General features: G+C 41.3%; 1 protein-coding gene across 2 annotated transcripts in view; it reads left to right on the top strand.

The window, feature by feature from the left end:
- The first annotated feature begins 13845 nt into the window (after positions 1 to 13845).
- ITGAV (integrin subunit alpha V) overlaps positions 13846 to 17286 on the top strand; it is a 104832-nt gene continuing 101391 nt past the window's right edge. Inside the window, exon 1 of one of the 2 annotated variants that reach the window (XM_055571988.1) lies at positions 13846 to 14329. In XM_055571988.1, coding sequence (XP_055427963.1) covers positions 14145 to 14329 — 185 coding nt within the window. In that variant the 5' untranslated portion in view covers positions 13846 to 14144. The remainder of the gene's footprint in view (positions 14330 to 17286) is intronic. The other variant, XM_055571987.1, reaches the window with a different exon arrangement.

Here is a 17286-nt window from a genome sequence, read left to right as displayed (position 1 = left end):
CTTATGTGTACAACCCTTGATAGGAGTGTCATGAACTTTAACAGGTGTATCTTTAAAGCCAGAGCTTTATTATGTTGTGCTGGATGATGATGTTCTGAATGTCTGTTTCCTGCTTTTATCCATCTTGTATTTGTGATTTCTGCTAATGTGTCATTGGAAGAATGGGTTCCACTGCCAGGAAACATTAGAAAACCAAGGAATTAAAGCATGAAAGAAATATTATTTAATTGAAGAGAAAGATTATCACACCACTGATATTTTAGTTTCTGATCGCTGCTTCTCAGTGGCAGATGTAGTCAAATTCAGTCTTCTTGTGGTTCCCTTTTGTTCTCAGAAGGTGATGGAAACCCATAAAGCTTTCAACAAATGCTATCTCCCTGGATCCTTTGGCAAGTCCAACCTGTATTTTCTTTTCCACATGCTAAGTCTCTTCAGTCATGTCTGATTCTGTGAGACCCCATGGACCGTAGCCTTCCAGGCTCCTCTGTTCATGGGATTCTCCAGGCAAGAATATGGGAGTGGATTGCCATGCCCTCCTCCAGGGAATCTTCTTGACCCAGGGATCAGACCCATGTCTCTTAAGTCTCTTGCACCAGCAGGTGGGTTCTTTACCATTCGTGCTACCTGGGAAGCCCCAGTAGATGTGAAATAACCTGTGAAAACCCCAACTTCTTATATAGTAATATAACTTATATTCAGAAGCTTCCCTTTTATAGGAGCTGTTTGTGAAACTTAAGTCACTGAAATAGAGTAAGAAAAAAAAATCATAGATACCTACAGAAAGATGGTGTTGATGATTCTTAAGTTTGACAGCTCTCTTGACACTCACCAAATTATGATTTTTCCCCATTTCTCTTGGGAAAAAGGCAGACTTAACCATCACTCTTAGGAAATCACACAGACATATGTATGTTTGCCTAGAACATAAATTATACATATTGTAATAAGGTAAAGTATATAGTATTTGTCTAATTATAGTAAATCTTTTTATTTATAAATTATACCTTGAAACTTAACACATTTATATTTATCAGGATTGGCTAGGATATATTTCAGATTATATTATAGATTTTGTGAACTATAAAATTAGTTCACAAATCTCTGTGACTTAACCCAGCAAAAGCTTGTCTTTCACTCTATCGCATGAAGCACATTTAGTAACAATTCGTGATAATAGCATCAGGTTTTTAATTTCTATATACCAAGGCAACAGGAGTAGAAAATAACACAAATTATGCTTTCTAGCCAATAAAATTCCTATAAAAATGTTTTTCTGTCAAGGCTAAAATAGTCTCTAAATATGGTAGCAACCAAAGTGTGGTGACGCCAAGACACACTATTCAGACTACCACAGCCGCACAACTCAGATTAACTGGGGAAATGGCTTGTTAGATTGACATAGTGTTCACAGTGTCTAAAAACAAATTTATCATTCATTATACCAGAAAAAGTTTTAAGCCAACATTGCCTTTTGACCACCACAAAAATGTTACACCAATGGGCAAACAATTTTCACACATAGTTTAAAACTAACAAAATCAGGTTTATATAATGGTAATAAAAACTGAGAGGATATTTAAATTTTATAACTGAGATAACTGATTAATAATAGAAGTCAAAATTGGAGGCCTGTGTGGGGGTATTTTCCCCTTTGATGTAATAAATACTAAGATTTACGTGGAACAAACCGCATACATTGTATTTGCATGCTTGGCTGCACCCCTTTCTTTGTACAACTTCCGTTCCTGCATCCTAAATCATTAAGAACCTCCTATCTACAACAGTGTTGTGCCACATTCTTGCTACAGAAGTGATTACTTGACGCATGCATGGCCAATCCTAATATCTCACTTCACTGAACACAGCGATCGGCTCAGGGGTAAGCAATTATTACAAACACAGCCAACTCAAACGAATCATTGCCTGGAGTTGCTATACTGGGATTTTAGCTAGAATGGAATTGCTAAATTATGACACAGAGCCTGAGGTTACAGGTGGCTATCTTCTCTAGTCAACTGGGAAACCTGAAACAGGAGAGGAGACAACTAAAAGAAGGAAGCAGAGCTGGAAGAGGAAGAGAGAGAGGGGAGGGAAGCGGGGGTGGGATATGGATCAAGCTATTTTTAGTTACTTTTTAAATCTATACAGCTTTCATTTTTATATGCTTTTTCCCCCAGTGTCTGTTATGCCATTTTCTAGTGCTCATGACCTTGTTTTCATTGGAGACAGTATTGTAAGTGGTTGTGAGAGCCTAATACTTGTTTACAAAATCTTATCTAACTCATTGTTTATGGCTATAATTTAATGAAAAGATAAATGCTCTTCAAGAGTTTCGTCTTCTAGTCCCCATAATGTCTTTTATTGACTTTAGGACCATGGCCCAGTCTTCTTTGAAACTATAATAATATACAGTTATGTAGTCACATGAAAAAGAGAAAATTTTACTTCAAAATCTGGAAGTAGAATCCTTTTTTTAGGGTAAGAATGTTTTTTATACTTAGTTTTTTATTTGAAATTTTGAATCTGGCAATATAGGTCCGGGACATCTGAAAAATTAGGGTAGAGCAGAGAAGTCCGAATTATTCTGAAGGAAAAATTGAGAGCAATTTAGATATGGCCATGGACCAGAGTGAAGAAATAATAGGGGCTTGGGAATGAGAAAAGAGACAGAAGAGGGCCTGGTAGACGTGGGCACTAACATAACGGGAGGTCAGGAATTGGAGAAGGGAACACAGGTTGCGAGAGATTCCCACAGTAGGAATGCTGAAGGCTTTAAGGAACAGGGCTTTTTAATATTTAGCTGCAACACAGCCCATCCCACTATTACCCTCCAACTTTTTACAGAATCCTGCTACCTTGCATTTAGGTTGCTTTGTGGAATCGATGTGAAAGGGAGCATGTTCCATATCTGGGTTGAGATAGTTTATCTGCAGGGATGAATGAACAGACCAGATGCAGGAGTACAAGCAAGACTAAGAACTTCATATAGGCTGAAGCTGCTTTAAGAATCCTGGGAAACACTGCAAAGGAGGCTGGCAACAGTAGGAATTCCTTATAGCTCACATCTCACATGTGCAGATAATATCACTTTAAAATCAACTTGAATCTGATCAGAACCCTTATTGCTGCTGCATGACCCCATCAATTCCCGTGGCTTTACTCTATCCAAGCAGAGAAATCTCTGGTGAATCTGGGAGTTCCTGCATTTAGATATGGTGTCCACAGCCTGCTGCTACCTGGACATCATATTTGAGAGGTGTCCAGAAAAGAAGGGTTATTGAAGGTTCTTGTTGTTCAGTCGTCCAGGTGTGTCTGACTCTCTGTGACCGCGTGGACTGCAGCACACCAGGCCTCCCTCTCCCTCACCATCTCCAGAAGTTTGCCCAAGTTCATGTTCATTGCATCAGTGATGCCGTCCAGCCATCTCATCCTCTGACACCCTCTTCTCCTGGCCTCAATCTTTACCGGCATCAGGGACTTTTCTAGTGAGTCGTCTGTTAACATCAGATGACCAAAGTATTGGAGCTTCAGCTTCAGCATCAGTCCTTCCAGTGAATATTCAGGGTTGATCTCCTTTAAGATTGACTGGTTTCATCTCCTTGCGGGACTGTCCAAAGGACTTTCAGGACTCTTCTCCAGCACACAGTTCAAAGGCATCAATTCTTTGGTGTTCTGCCTTCTTTACAGTCCAGCTCTCACAGCTGTACATAACCACTAGGAAAATAATAGCCTTGATATGGACCTTTGTCTGCAGAGTAATGTGTCTGCTTTTCAGCACACTAAGTTTGTCATCGTTTTCCTGCCAAGAAGCAATCGTCTTCTGATTTCATGGCTGCAGTCACTGCCCCCAGTAATTTTGGAGCCCAAGAAGAGGAAATCTTTCTCTACTTCCACCTTTTCCCCTTCTATTTGCCATGAAGTAAAGGTCCGTCTAGTCAAGGCTATGGTTTTTCCAGTGGTCATGTACGAATGTGAGAGTTGGACTGTGAAGAAAGCTGAGCGCTGAAGAATTGAGGCTTTTGAACTGTGGTGTTGGAGAAGACTCCTGAGAGTCCCTTGGACTGCGAGGAGATCCAACCAGTCCATTCTGAAGGAGATCAGCCCTGGGATTTCTTTGGAAGGAATGGTGCTAAAGCTGAAACTCTAGTACTTTGGCCACCTGATGCGAAGTTGACTCATTGGAAAAGACCCTGATGCTGGGAGGGATTGTGGACAGGAGGAGAAGGGGATGACAGAGGATGAGATGGTTGGATGGAATTACCGACTCAATCGACATGAGTTTGACTGAACTCCGGAAGTTGGTGATGGACAGGGAGGCCTGGCCTGCTGCGATTCACGGGCTTGCAAAGAGTCGGACACGACTGAACAACTGAACTGAATGAGGCTAGATGCCATGATCTTAGTTTCTTTTAATATTTAGTCTTAAGCCGGCTCTTTCACTCTCCTCCTTCACCCTCATCAAGAGTATCTTTAGTTCCTCTTCGCTTTCTGCCATGAGTGGTATCATCTGCATTTCTGAGGTTGCTGAGATTTCTCCCACCTATCTTGATTTTGGCTCATAACTCATCCAACCCGGCATTTCTCATGATGTGCTCAGCGTATAGGTTAAATAAATAGGGTAGTAAGAGGAAAATCGAGAAGGTAAAAAATATTAATGCCCCCCCAAATTAATACCAGAACAGATTCTCTTGTGTTTTTTTTCCCTCACTGCATTTGGCACATTATAGTTCTGTGATGATTAAATTAATTCCTTGGTTAATTTTAGATACTAGAAACAGGGATAATTTGGTGCTGAACAGAGAAGACAATGGAGAAGAAATAAAGTTTAATTGCACATTTTTGCAGCTATGGTGATATAAAGGTGGGAGGGAGTTTAGAATCCATCAAAATTAATTCTTTCACCCCCCATGAATACCATCTAAAACTATATCATCCAGTTTGAGAGTCACTAGCCACATGTGGCTATTAAAATTAAATACAATTTGAAATTTACCTTCTCAGTGATACTAGCCATATTTCAAGTGCTCAATAGCCACATGTAGCTAATATAAATATTAGAGACAGTATAGGTACAGAGTATTTCCATACTTATAGAAAGGTCTATTATATCCCTATCAAATGATCATCCAGCCTTAGCTTGAATTCTTTTTGTGAATGTCATTTACTATTGCATTTTGGGTCAGATGTAATTGTTAGGTTGTCCTTGAAGCTTTCTTCCATGTATTTATGCTAGACATTTTACATGTATGAAAATATTTATTCTCTAATGGAAGCATTTTATTACAATCACTGTTCAAAAATGTTGTTTACTTAATGATAAGGATATTCTGAACTGAAATAGAATAACTAACTTGAAATAGTTAGAATAAAAAAGTTAATTCAGTTTCTTAGAGTATCTTATTTCTGCCTATAATAGTATTAATTTACTATTAATAATTACATAATACTATTAATTTACTTTTTCAGAACTCAAAAGAAAAACTATGGAAATGCTTTTCTGCTTCACAAAAATGCTGAATATGTACCAAACCTTTTATTTAATTCTTTTATATTTCTATGAGCTAAACCTAATACAATTATGTGATTAAGAGCTCGGCATCTAACTCCTTTCTGAATGTAATAATTTCCTATTAAATCCAGAGATTTAACATATCATGAAAATCCCCTGCCATAATTATTGTCAGGTGGAAGTCTTTAATTAATTTTCAAGTTTTAAGAAGAAGTAAGAGTAGAGAGTTTAGAAGAAAAAAACCCTCTAATGACTCATTTAAAAGGAACAAACTAACCCATCTAAGAGTATCACTTAGCAGACTTAATTCATACCTGGTTTATTTAATACAAATAGTTGAATGAGCTTCCATGGGGCATATAAAACTCTGCTGCTGCTGCTGCTAAGTCACTTCAGTCGTGCCCGACTCTGTGTGACCCCACAGATGGCAGCCCACCAGGCTCCCCCATCCCTGGGATTCTCCAGGCAAGAACACTGGAGTGAGTTGCCACTTCCTTCTCCAATGCATGAAAGTGAAAAGTGAAAGTGAAGTCACTCAGTTGTGTCCAACTCTTAGTGACCCCATGGACTGTAGCCCACCAGGCTCCTCCATCCATGGGATTTTCTATTAGGCACTAAAAAGTGAGCTGACTCTCCTTTCTATAAATAATAATAACCTTGTATCATCAAGAAAACTGTCAGTGCTTTTATTTTAGCTACTTTAAAAAGTAGGAAGGGTGTTCAATATATTGAGAACAATTTCTATTAAAACAGAGTAAGTATACAAATGTTTGGTGCTCAAAACTTAAATCTATTGCTTGAGGAATTAAGGTGGGTATATCAATTAGGATTAGGTTAATCAAGGTATAACTGAAAACCCTTGTAATATCTACTTAAACAAAGATAGAGGCATATTTTTTCTTTCACATAAGAGAAAAATTTACTAAGGCAGAAACAATGGGTCCCTGGTTTGCAGAAGCCCAGACCTTCTGCTCTGTAATTCTTAAATCATGACCTTCATTACCAAGTATGCCTCCTCATGTTTGCAATGAGGCTGCTGCAGCTACAACCACCATATCCATGTCCCAAGTGTCAGCAGGAAAGAAACTGAGAAGGAAAAAGGGCTCCTGACAGTTAAGCTAGCCCTCTTCTAAGTGGTTTCTTAAGTACCTCCACCTGATAACTTCTGCTGACGTCTTCTGGTCATCTATAAGGGAGGTGGCAAATGCAGGTTTTTTTTTTTTTTTTCCTGGCTAGACACATTATTGGCATCACACAGTGTGGGAGTATTACCAATGGGAACAATGAATATTTGGTAGACAGCTAGTAGTCTCTGTCAGAGTACATGGTTTATACCTTCCCTGTGCTATACTTCCATTGTTGGGTAAGTCACACTGTATCCAGTAATTTATATAGAAGACAATGTTCTGTTGCAGTAAAGCGCATAGGCTGTATAGAGTGAATCTATGTCCCAGTTTGCCCTAGATAGTTCCAGTATATAGCTGTTGTACCAATATAAATATTATCACTATCCCTGTTACTCTCTAAAGTGTCCCCGTTCAACAGTAAATTACATGATTAGCTATAGTTGACTGGCTGACACATCTCTTACATTTCCCGGGTCTGTGACCTTAGCAAATTACATATCTGCTCTAAACTCTTTGTTTTAGTTTTCTATTGCTGAATATCCCCAAAATGTACTGGCTTAAAGCAACAAATATTTATTATCTAACAATTATACCATAGCTTAGATGGATAGTATCTGGCTCAGCGTCTCTCTTCAGATTAGATGTTGGTGGGGGCTGCTAGCATCTGAAGGCCTGACTGGGAAGAAGGAGCCACTTTGAAGAGGGCTCACTCCCATGGCTGTTAGGAAGAGGCCCCAGGTTCTCACCATGTGGACTTCTCCACAGGGCAGCTTGTAAGTTCCCACTTCAAGACATCTGGCCTCCCATCTGGAAGAGCAAAAGGACACCTTTTATGACCTAGTCAACAAAGTTGCACCATCACAAAATTTTTTAATCCTATTCATTGAAAGTAATTCACGAGGTCTAGTCCATACTCAAGGGAAGGGGAACTGAGCTCCACCTCTTGAAGGGAGCATACTTTAACATCTCCAAACTTACTCTTTTCATCTGTAAAATGGGGTAAAATTACCCACATGTAGTAACTACATTGTTACAAAGAGGCAACATCTATATGATGAATAAGTGAATGATTAACATATTCTTTAATTAAACTAGTTAAGTGGAGTGTTTCTGTAAGTGGAAAGAAAATGTAATGTGAATGAGTTTGTTTTATTCGAGTTATATATCAGATTGTTTTAGCTGTTTATTTAATAGAACAAGAAAAAGTTTTATATATTAAAATTTCTTCTGCAAAATTGTGTTTTGTAGACATATGTCTAGCTATCTATGTCTTTTTGGGACATGGAGATAATTTTTTTCATTTTTTGGAGATAATGTTTTATAAGAAAATACTTTAATAATCATTTAGGTGACATAGTACTAAACAATAGTAGGATTAAATCATGTATCTAAGGAAAAATTTCAGGACCTATACATACATGTGTATTATACAAATGCTGTGTTTTGTCATTAATGACATTTTCTTGCCATTTTTTCCAAGGAAAAAAATAAAAATATGCATGACTTTGTAGACTTTATTTTTTAAAGATCATCTGATTATGAGTATTTAAATTTATCATAAAGCTGAAGGAAAAAAGAATTAGAGGTTTTGGGAATTCCCTGGTGGGCTTGGATTTGATCCCTCTTGATGAAGGTGAAAGAGGAGAGTGAAAAAGATAGCTTAAAACACAGCATTCAAAATACAAAGATCATGACATCCAGTTCCATCACTTCATGGCAAATAGATGGGGAAAAAAAATGGAAACAATGACAGACTTTATTTTCTTGGGCTCCAAAATCCTGTGGACAGTGACTGCAGCCATGAAATTAAGATGCTTACTCCTTAAAAGAAAAGCTATGACAAGCCTAGCTGCTGCTGCTGCTTCTAAGCCGCTTCAGTCGTGTCTGGCTCTGTGTGACCCCATAGACGGCAGCCCACCAGGCTCCCCTGTCCCTGGGATTCTCCAGGCAAGAACACTGGAGTGGGTTGCCATTTCCTTCTCCAATGCATGAAAGTGAAAAGTCAACGTGAAGTCACTCAGTTGTGTCCGACTCTTAGCGACCCCATGGACTGCAGCCTATCAGGCTCCTCCATCCATGGAATTTTCCAGGCAAGAGCACTGGAGTGGGGTGCCAGTGCCTTGTCCAGAACTGAGCTCAGAGGATACAAAAACAAAAATCATGGTTCCTGATAGAAGGCTTCCTGAGAACATGATGATGACTGATATTCATCTTGAAAGAAGAGTAGGAAGCAGCCAGAGAGAGGACATTGTGTAGGTTGAAGTTGCAGAAGGATGTAGGCTGGTTGATGAGATCTAATGTTTTCTAGGAAGACAGAGACCCTGTGAACAAAGATGGCACTTTGGGGACACTGAGTAATTGATTTAATTGATTTAATATAGTTAAAGCTACTTTGTGAGGTTCGGAGCAGTAAGATCATGACAATGAGTAAGATAATGTTAGCGATGTGTAGAATGAGAAATGCAGTGAATCAAAGAGACCTGGACAACCCTATCCCTGAAGGAGCAGATTAGGAAAGAAAGCCCAGAAAGACAAGTTTTTTGCCTTCCTTCTCTTCTGTTCCACACACCCACGTGCTAGCTGGGTATCTTTTGTGATACAGATAGGAAAAGGCAATTCTGTAGGGTATATAGAAGTAGAAATGTAATGTTGTACCCATAAAACTTGTATAATGTAATAAGCCAGTGTTATCTCAATAAAAAGAAATGAATCCCTTCACCCAGAAGGGAGTGAAGCTGGAAAGGCCAAGGCCAAGTTGATCTCCTTAATAAATAGCTGGAAAGCAATAGCAACAAACATTGTAGAGTTGGGTTTAGTGGATTAAGGGCTCGAGAAATGGAGGGCGGAAAAAGAGGATTTCCAAAGGGTTTCTGTGGATTATGAACTGAATCCTCCTTGATGTTGGTTGAAAGATAAAAATTTGAAATTCCTCTTATTTTATGGTAACAGAACTGAGCTTTCTTTGAAAAGAAAACAGGCACATAATGATTGGAGTGATTTGCCCAGCATCACACAACTAACTAGTATTTGGTGAAGCCAGGAGTTGAACTCAGGCATTTGAATTTATAGAAGTCAGTGGATTCAGGATTTTAAGCATAGGACAAAGAAGTATGGGGTAAATTCAAAGTAAATATATTTTTACTATTTAATTTTCTTGATTTAAAAATGATTATACTTAATGTTGATATCTAGTTCTCTTAAGTTGGAAAATTGTTATAATGTAGTTTTAAAGAATGCCACGGGAATGGGGGATAGCACAGTTTTTCCTTGTAGCATAAAATATGCTCTTGCCCTCTCCTGTGCGCATAATACCTGGCACATTGTGGATTCTGAATAAGCATGGGCTGAATTGGTATACACACGTCTCAGGTGGTGCTAATGGTCAAGAACCCCCTTGCCAATGCAGGTAGACATTAGGAGACACAGGTTCGATCCCTGGGTTGGGATTCCCCTGGAGGAGGGCATGGCAACCCACTCCAGTATTCTTGCCTGGAGAATCCCATGGACAGTCCATGGGTTTGAAAAGTGTAAGACATGACTAAAGCGACTTATTCCTCAGTCTGCAAGGTGCTGGACAGATGACTGCTCAAGCCTGACTACTCTGTAACAAACGTGTCTGCATTCACAACCCTGGGGGTTAAGGTACTGGCTTACCCTGTTTGTCTCCTCAAAGAAATGTGGTCTTCATTCACTCAAGTTTCAGCTTCTCTCCCTATCTCGGTGGATTTCCAAGGGAAATGATTCTCAGGCTTTTAAGGCATAGATGACCCTTTGGGTTTGTGTGTACATACCCATGGCCTGTTTTGTGTACCAGAGAACATGGCAAGGAAAAAGGTAAATTTATATTTATATACAAGTATGCAACACAACCTTAGGCATGTTTTATAACGTATGGTCCAACATTTGCCTAAAGGAAATCTCAGATAGTAATTTCCTTTAGGCAAGTGTTGGATCTTACATTATAAAACATGCCTAAGGTTGTGTTGTATAACTATTAGTCACATTTAAAAGTCAAAGTATATGATGCAATTAAGTACTATACATTCAAATTAGATATTTCAGTTTACATACATTATCCCAGCACAGGATTAAGAGCTTTTAGGTTCAAATTCAAAAGTACTGTTTTAGTACTTTTTAAACTGTTTTAAAAATCCAAACAATGCATTTATACTCTTATCCTGTTCACCAAATTCTTTATAGCACACGATACACAATATGAGGAAGTCACGTCTCTGGGCAAAGTTTACTTGTGATTTCATCTCAGATTTCATCTCATTTCATTCATTCCTTCAACATTTTATTGATTACTTGCTAACTGCCTAGCAAGGTGCTAAGAGTTGTGAATACAAAAGAAAAGGTCAAGGTTCAGTTCTCAATCCTGCTCCAGGGCCTGGGCGAGGTGGAAAACACCAATAGCAAGCTAGCCCCAAGGGACCTCAGGTGCATATTCCTTCTTCCAAGTCTAAAATCCTTCAGTTTAGTTCAGTCGCTCAGTCGTGTCTATTTGCGACCCCATGGACTGCAGCACACCAGACCTCCCTGTCCATCACCAACTCCCGGAGCCCACCCAAACCCATGTCCATTGTGTTGGTGATGCCATCCAACCATCTCATTCTCTGTCGTCCCCTTCTCCTCCTGCCCTCAATCTTTCCCAGCATCAGGGTCTTTTCAAATGAGTCAGCTCTCTGCATCAGGTGGCTAAAGTATTGGAGTTTCAGCTTCAACATCAGTCCCTCCAGTGAACACCCAGGACTGGTCTCCTTCAGGATGGACTGGTTGAATCTCCTTGCAGTCCAAGCACCACAGTTCAAAACATCAATTATTCGGCACTCAGCTTTCCTTATAGTCCAACTCTCACATCCATACATGACTACTGGAAAAACCACAGCCTTAACTAGACGGATCTTCGTTGGCAAAGTAATGTCTCCGCTTTTTAATATGCTGTCTAGGTTGGCACCCCACTCCAGTACTCTTGCCTGGAAAATGCCATGGATGGAGGAGCCTGGAAGGCTGCAGTCCATGGGGTCGCTGAGGGTCGGACACGACTGAGCGACTTCACTTTCATTTTTCACTTTCATGTATTGGAGGAGGAAATGGCAAACCACTCCAGTGTTCTTGCCTGGAGAATCCCAGGGACGGGGGAGCCTGGTGGGCTGCCATCTATGGGGTCGCACAGAGTCGGACACGCCTGAAGCGACTTAGCAGCAGCAGCAGCAGGTTAGTCATAACTTTCCTTCCAAGGTGTAAGCGTCTTTTAATTTCATGGCTGCAATCACCATCTGTAGTGATTTTTGGAGCCCAGAAAAATAAAGTCAGCCACTGTTTGCATGGCACCCTACTCCAGTACTCTTGCCTGGAAAATCCCATGGGCAGAGTAGCCTGGTAGGCTGCAGTACATGGGGTCGCTAAGAGTTGGACACGACTGAGCGACTTCACTTTCACTTTCCACTTTCATGCATTGGAGAAGGAAATGGCAACCCACTCCAGTGTTCTTGCCTGGAGAATCCCAGGGATGGGGGGAGCCTGGTGGGCTGCCGTCTATGGGGTCGCACAGAGTCGGACACGACTGAAGCGACTTAGCAGCAGCAGCAGCAGCAGCACTGTTTCCACTGTTTCTCCATCTATTTCCCATGAAGTGATGGGACCTGATGCCATGATCTTAGTTTTCTGAATGTTGAGCTTTAAGCCTTTTTCACTCTCCTCTTTCACTTTCATCAAGAGGCTCTTTAGTTCTTCACTTTCTGCCATAAGGGTGTTGTCATCTGCCTATCTGAGGTTATTGATATTTCTCCTGGCAATCTTGATTCCAGCTTGTGCTTCATCCAGCCCAGCGTTTCTCGTGATGTACTCTGCATATAAGTTAAATAAACAGGGTGACAATATACAGCCTTGACATACTCCTTTTCCTATTTGGAACCAGTCTGTTGTTCCATGTCCAGTTCTAACTGTTGCTTCCTGACCTGCATATAGGTTTCTCAAGAGGCAGGTCAGGTAGTCTGGTATTCCCATCTCTTTCAGAATTTTCCACAGTTTATTGTGATCCACACAGTCAAAGGGTTTGACATAGTCAATAAAGCAGAAATAGATTTTTTTTTTGAACTCTCTTGCTTTTTTGATGATCCAGCGGATGTTGGCAATTTGATCTCTGGTTCCTCTGCCTTTTCTAAAACCAGCTTGAACATCTGGAAGTTCATGGTTCACATATTGCTGAAGCCTTGCTTAGAGAATTTTGAGCATTACTTTACTAGCGTGTGAGATGAGTGCAATCATGCCGTAGTTTGAGCATTCTTTGGCATTGCCTTTCTTTGGCGCTGGAATGAAAACTGACCTTTTCCAGTCCTGTGGCCAATGCTGAGTTTTCCAAATTTGCTGGCATATTGAGTGCAGCACTTTCACAGCATCATCTTTTAGGATTTGAACTAGCTCAACTGGAATTCCATCACCTCCATTAGCTTTGTTCATAGTGATGCTTCCTAAGGCCCACCTGACTTCACATTCCAGGATGTCCGGCTCTAGGTCAGTGATCACACATTCGTACTTCTACACTAATAAACTAGGAATAAGGTTTTGACTAATCTGACGTAATTTAAAACGATTAGTGCGGTTCTTTGCCCTGCCCATCCTTTCGCGGTCGGCTGAAGATCAGCTTTAATACGACTCGCCTGGAAGAGGCTGCGCTAGCATTCTGAAAGTTTATAATTAAGTTCAGTGTTTGAGTGTGGGCTAGAATTGGGGAGGAGAACGACCATTAATTACAGAGTTTCGTCTGTGAGTGCCTGAGGGCTTTAAACTACCAGAAACAGGAGAAACGGACAAAGCTTTACTCATTTTTAAATAAAAGTCGCACAAGAGTTGCCGACGGAATCCGGCTGCCCTTGGCACTCCGTGGGGCGCGGGCGGGTTGGGACGGTCGAGCATCTCCTCCACCGACCATCGTTCACCATCCCCCACCCCCCCAACTCCGGTTCTGGGTCTGAGGCCCTAGTCTAGGAGCGCTGCCGCTGACCCGGGCTCTGAGGGTTTGGGGCCTCCATCCTTGAGCCCCGTTCTTGGGACAGGAGGCGATAGCCAGCGCGCACGGAAGTGTGCTCGCCTCGTCCCAGTCCGAGTCTGACTCTCCTCCCCCACTTCCTCCTGCGAATTGGCTCAGCCTCCAGGGCGGCTCCTCCTCCTGCTCTGCCTCCTCCCACTGGCCGAGGCAGGACCCCGGCCGGGGGTGCGGCGCCCGTCCCGGCAGTCCCGAGCCCGAGGCGCGACGCTGAGCGGCCGAGCTGGAGGGAGGCGGGGGCCGCCCGAGCTGCTGTCCCCGCCCCGCGCGCCCTGCGCCCCACTTCCCGGGCGGCCGCTCAGCAGCTCGGCCCTCCTTCCTCCCCCAGCGGTGTCCGGGACTCGCGGGGAAGCGAGCAGCTGGCAAGTTTCGGCGCGCGCAGGCGGCGGGCCGCGGGCTCCGTGCGCTCCGGGAGGGGTGGCCGCGACTCCGGGCTCGGCGCCCCGCGCGCACTTCGACGATGGCTTCTCTGCCGCGGCGGCGACTGCGCCTTCGCCCCCGCCGCCTCCTGCTTCTTCTCCCCGGAATCCTGCTGCCTCTTTGCGGCGCCTTCAATCTAGATGTGGAGAGTCCTGCGGAGTACTCCGGCCCAGAGGGAAGTTACTTCGGCTTCGCGGTGGACTTCTTCGTGCCCAGCGCGTCTTCGTAAGTGGCCACACTTGGAAGGGGAGTTGGTCCCCTCCGCCATCAAGCGCACCCACCCTGCGATTTCCCATAGGGAGCGACCTCTGCAAAAGATCCCGGCGTCTTTCTATCCGTTCCTTCTAACCTTCCCTCCCCCTCACTGGGCGAGTTAGATTCTGGGTGGATGAAATATTTGGGGGAGGTGAGCCCCCGTACTGCTCATCACCCAGTTCCCCCTTCTCCCTTCTTCATAGGGAGCGCTTAAAAGCAGACCTGTGCTTAAAATTAGGGGAAAGAGGGAGATCAACAAAGGCTAGTCCGGCGGAACACCGCGCAGCCTCTGCGGGCTCCCGGGACTTGGTCAGTTTCATCTCTGAACTTCTTTCTGTCCTATACCAGTTAAAGTTAGCCTTTCCTGTAGTCGTCTTTTTTGCTTCACAGACTTACTTAAATACCCGTGTTTTTCGCTCTCCCCAAAGCCCTCCCTCATTCTTTACGCCTCTCAGTCTGATTCTGTCCCTCCTCGTCTGCTCCTTTTCCAGACATTCTGATGACTAAAATGACCATTCTGTCGTAGGAGATTCATTGTGTCTTATCTCTGAGTCTGTCAAACCTGTGTACATTGGAGGCTGAACAGATGAATTGGATGTGTCATCTGTTCTTTTTATAGTGATCCATTATTTGGGTCATTGTTCAGAAAGAACAAGGGTGTTTGCTGAGTTTTCACTCACTACAGGTCTTTTCAGTTATGTTTCAAATTGCCAACGTTTCGCGTTGCACAGGATTTGGAACAGAGTTATTGTCATTATTGGATTAAAAGTTGTCTCTCACGTCACCAAACGCTGACATCATTCTCACCACCCACCACCTTTTTTAGCGTTAGAAATACTGATATAATCAGTGTTCACTGGCTGTCTTTTGATGTTTAAATCTTGTTTCCAACAGGGAGAACTGTTCCTAGCTCTTATAAATCGTAGCAACATATTTTTGTGTTTTTTTTTTTTTTTCCTGTATTTTAAAGTATTGTTTTTGGGGGAGGGGAGGGAGGATAATTTTAATGGTCAGTGCTTTTTAGAACCATTTTTTCCTATTCATACATACCTAATTTGAAGATGATTAAGTATTTTTCCTTGACTCTAATAATATTCATCAGGATTTATTCTTTCTGAGAGTTGTTGATTATCATTCATTTTGGTGACAACCTTTGCAGCAGTAAATCTGTTGGAAGCAGTTGGTGGAAATTAGACCTCGATCTCTGTAGTGAACTCAATTTTGCTTTCTCCAGCATCATTGCTTTTTATGAGACCTGAGCACAGATTTTCCAAAGTGATAAAAATAATCATTAACTTCAGGAAGCATTTACTGCCTTCTCATTTGATGTAATCATATTTTCAGCCTTTTTTGTTAATAAAATTTCTTTTTGTCTCCAGATAGTTTTAAGTGTATGCCTTTATATTGCAGAGGATTTTAGTTGCTCTCAGAGTGCTCTTAATAATTCTAATAGTTTTGAAAATACGTGTTGTCTTTTGTCAAGAGTTACAGAAACAAGAATTAGCATTTAAATGCTTTCATGTTGATGGAGTGTTTTGCAAATGTTGCTCTTAACTCTGTGGCAACTCTCTGAGTTTAGTGGTGTAAAGATAGGTGACAAAATTATAAACTTTAAGTGTTTTTACCATGGAAAATGCAGTAATGTTGACTGTTGGCTTGATATATTTCCTGTTTTTCGGTTGTGAGGGTGGATGTCTACTTTGTGACCAGCCATTGTGGTTGTTGAATGCACTGTGACCTCACAGGTTTACATGATCTCCCACTTGGGCCTTTAATGGTAAGGTAAAAGTGAAGTTGGTTTGGTTTCATATAACATTTTGAAACTTTCTTCACTAACTTTGTTACTAATAGACTAGTAAGCTCTAGAAATAGCCTTTCTTATAAAATTATCTTTGAGATTAAAAAAACCCAAAATATATATAAACAAAGGTGTCTACTGAGCATTTCAGATTTAAAAAAGATTGATGCAAACTTATGCTTCCCTGGTGGCTCAGTGGTAAAGAATCCGCTGCCAGTGCAGGAGATGGGGGTTCCATCTCTGGCTTGGAAAGATCTGGAGAAGGGAATGGCAACCCACTCCAGGATTCTTGCCTGGACAATCCTAAGGACAGAGGAATCTGGTGGCTACAGTCCATGGGGTTGCAAAGAGTCAGACAGGACTGAAATGACTGAACAACAATGTGCTTAATTTTGTAGAAAGGTACTTCTAAAGTTTAACAAGCATTGGAATCCCAGGTGCATGAGAATGCCATTTACAGTATCAGCAGCTGCATTTACTGTTGTCATTTGGTGTAATAATAAACATCTAAAGGGAAATAAAATTCACGTTAAAAAAAGTGCTAATTAAAAATTCCTTTCTTCTGAAGGAAGAGTGCCTGGATTAATGAGGAAGCAATGAGGTCTCCTCCTGCTGCTTCTGGTTTCTGAAGATGTCTAAATACCTTTGGCAAGCTGTAGGACTGTTTTGTCTCATTTTTCTTGTTACAGAAAATTGTTACCAAATTATATCCATACCCTAATGAAAACTAATGAATCAGTGTTCATAATAAGCAAAAATATTAAAGTGACTTCAGTAAAATTTCTCCAGAAATATCTTAGGTTTAAAGTGAAAAGTCAGAAAAATTGTGATTTGAAAATTATAAAAAATATAGAAAACAAACTTATGATTACCAGAGGGGAAAGATTGTAGGGGAGAAGGATAAACTAGGAGTTTGAGATTAGCAGATGCAAATTACTGTATATAAAATAAAGCAACAAGGATTTACTGTATAGAACAGTAAACTATATTCAGTGTCTTGTAATAAGTTGTAATAAGCTATAATGGGAAAGAATACATACACACACACACATATATATGTAAAACTGAATCACTTTGCTGTACACCAGAAACTAACACAACATTGTAAATTAGCTATGATTCAGAAGAA

Source organism: Bubalus kerabau, chromosome 3, assembly GCF_029407905.1.
Source record: "Bubalus kerabau isolate K-KA32 ecotype Philippines breed swamp buffalo chromosome 3, PCC_UOA_SB_1v2, whole genome shotgun sequence".
NCBI classification, from domain to species: Eukaryota; Metazoa; Chordata; class Mammalia; order Artiodactyla; family Bovidae; genus Bubalus; species Bubalus kerabau.
This window is presented reverse-complemented; position numbering and strand designations above follow the sequence as displayed.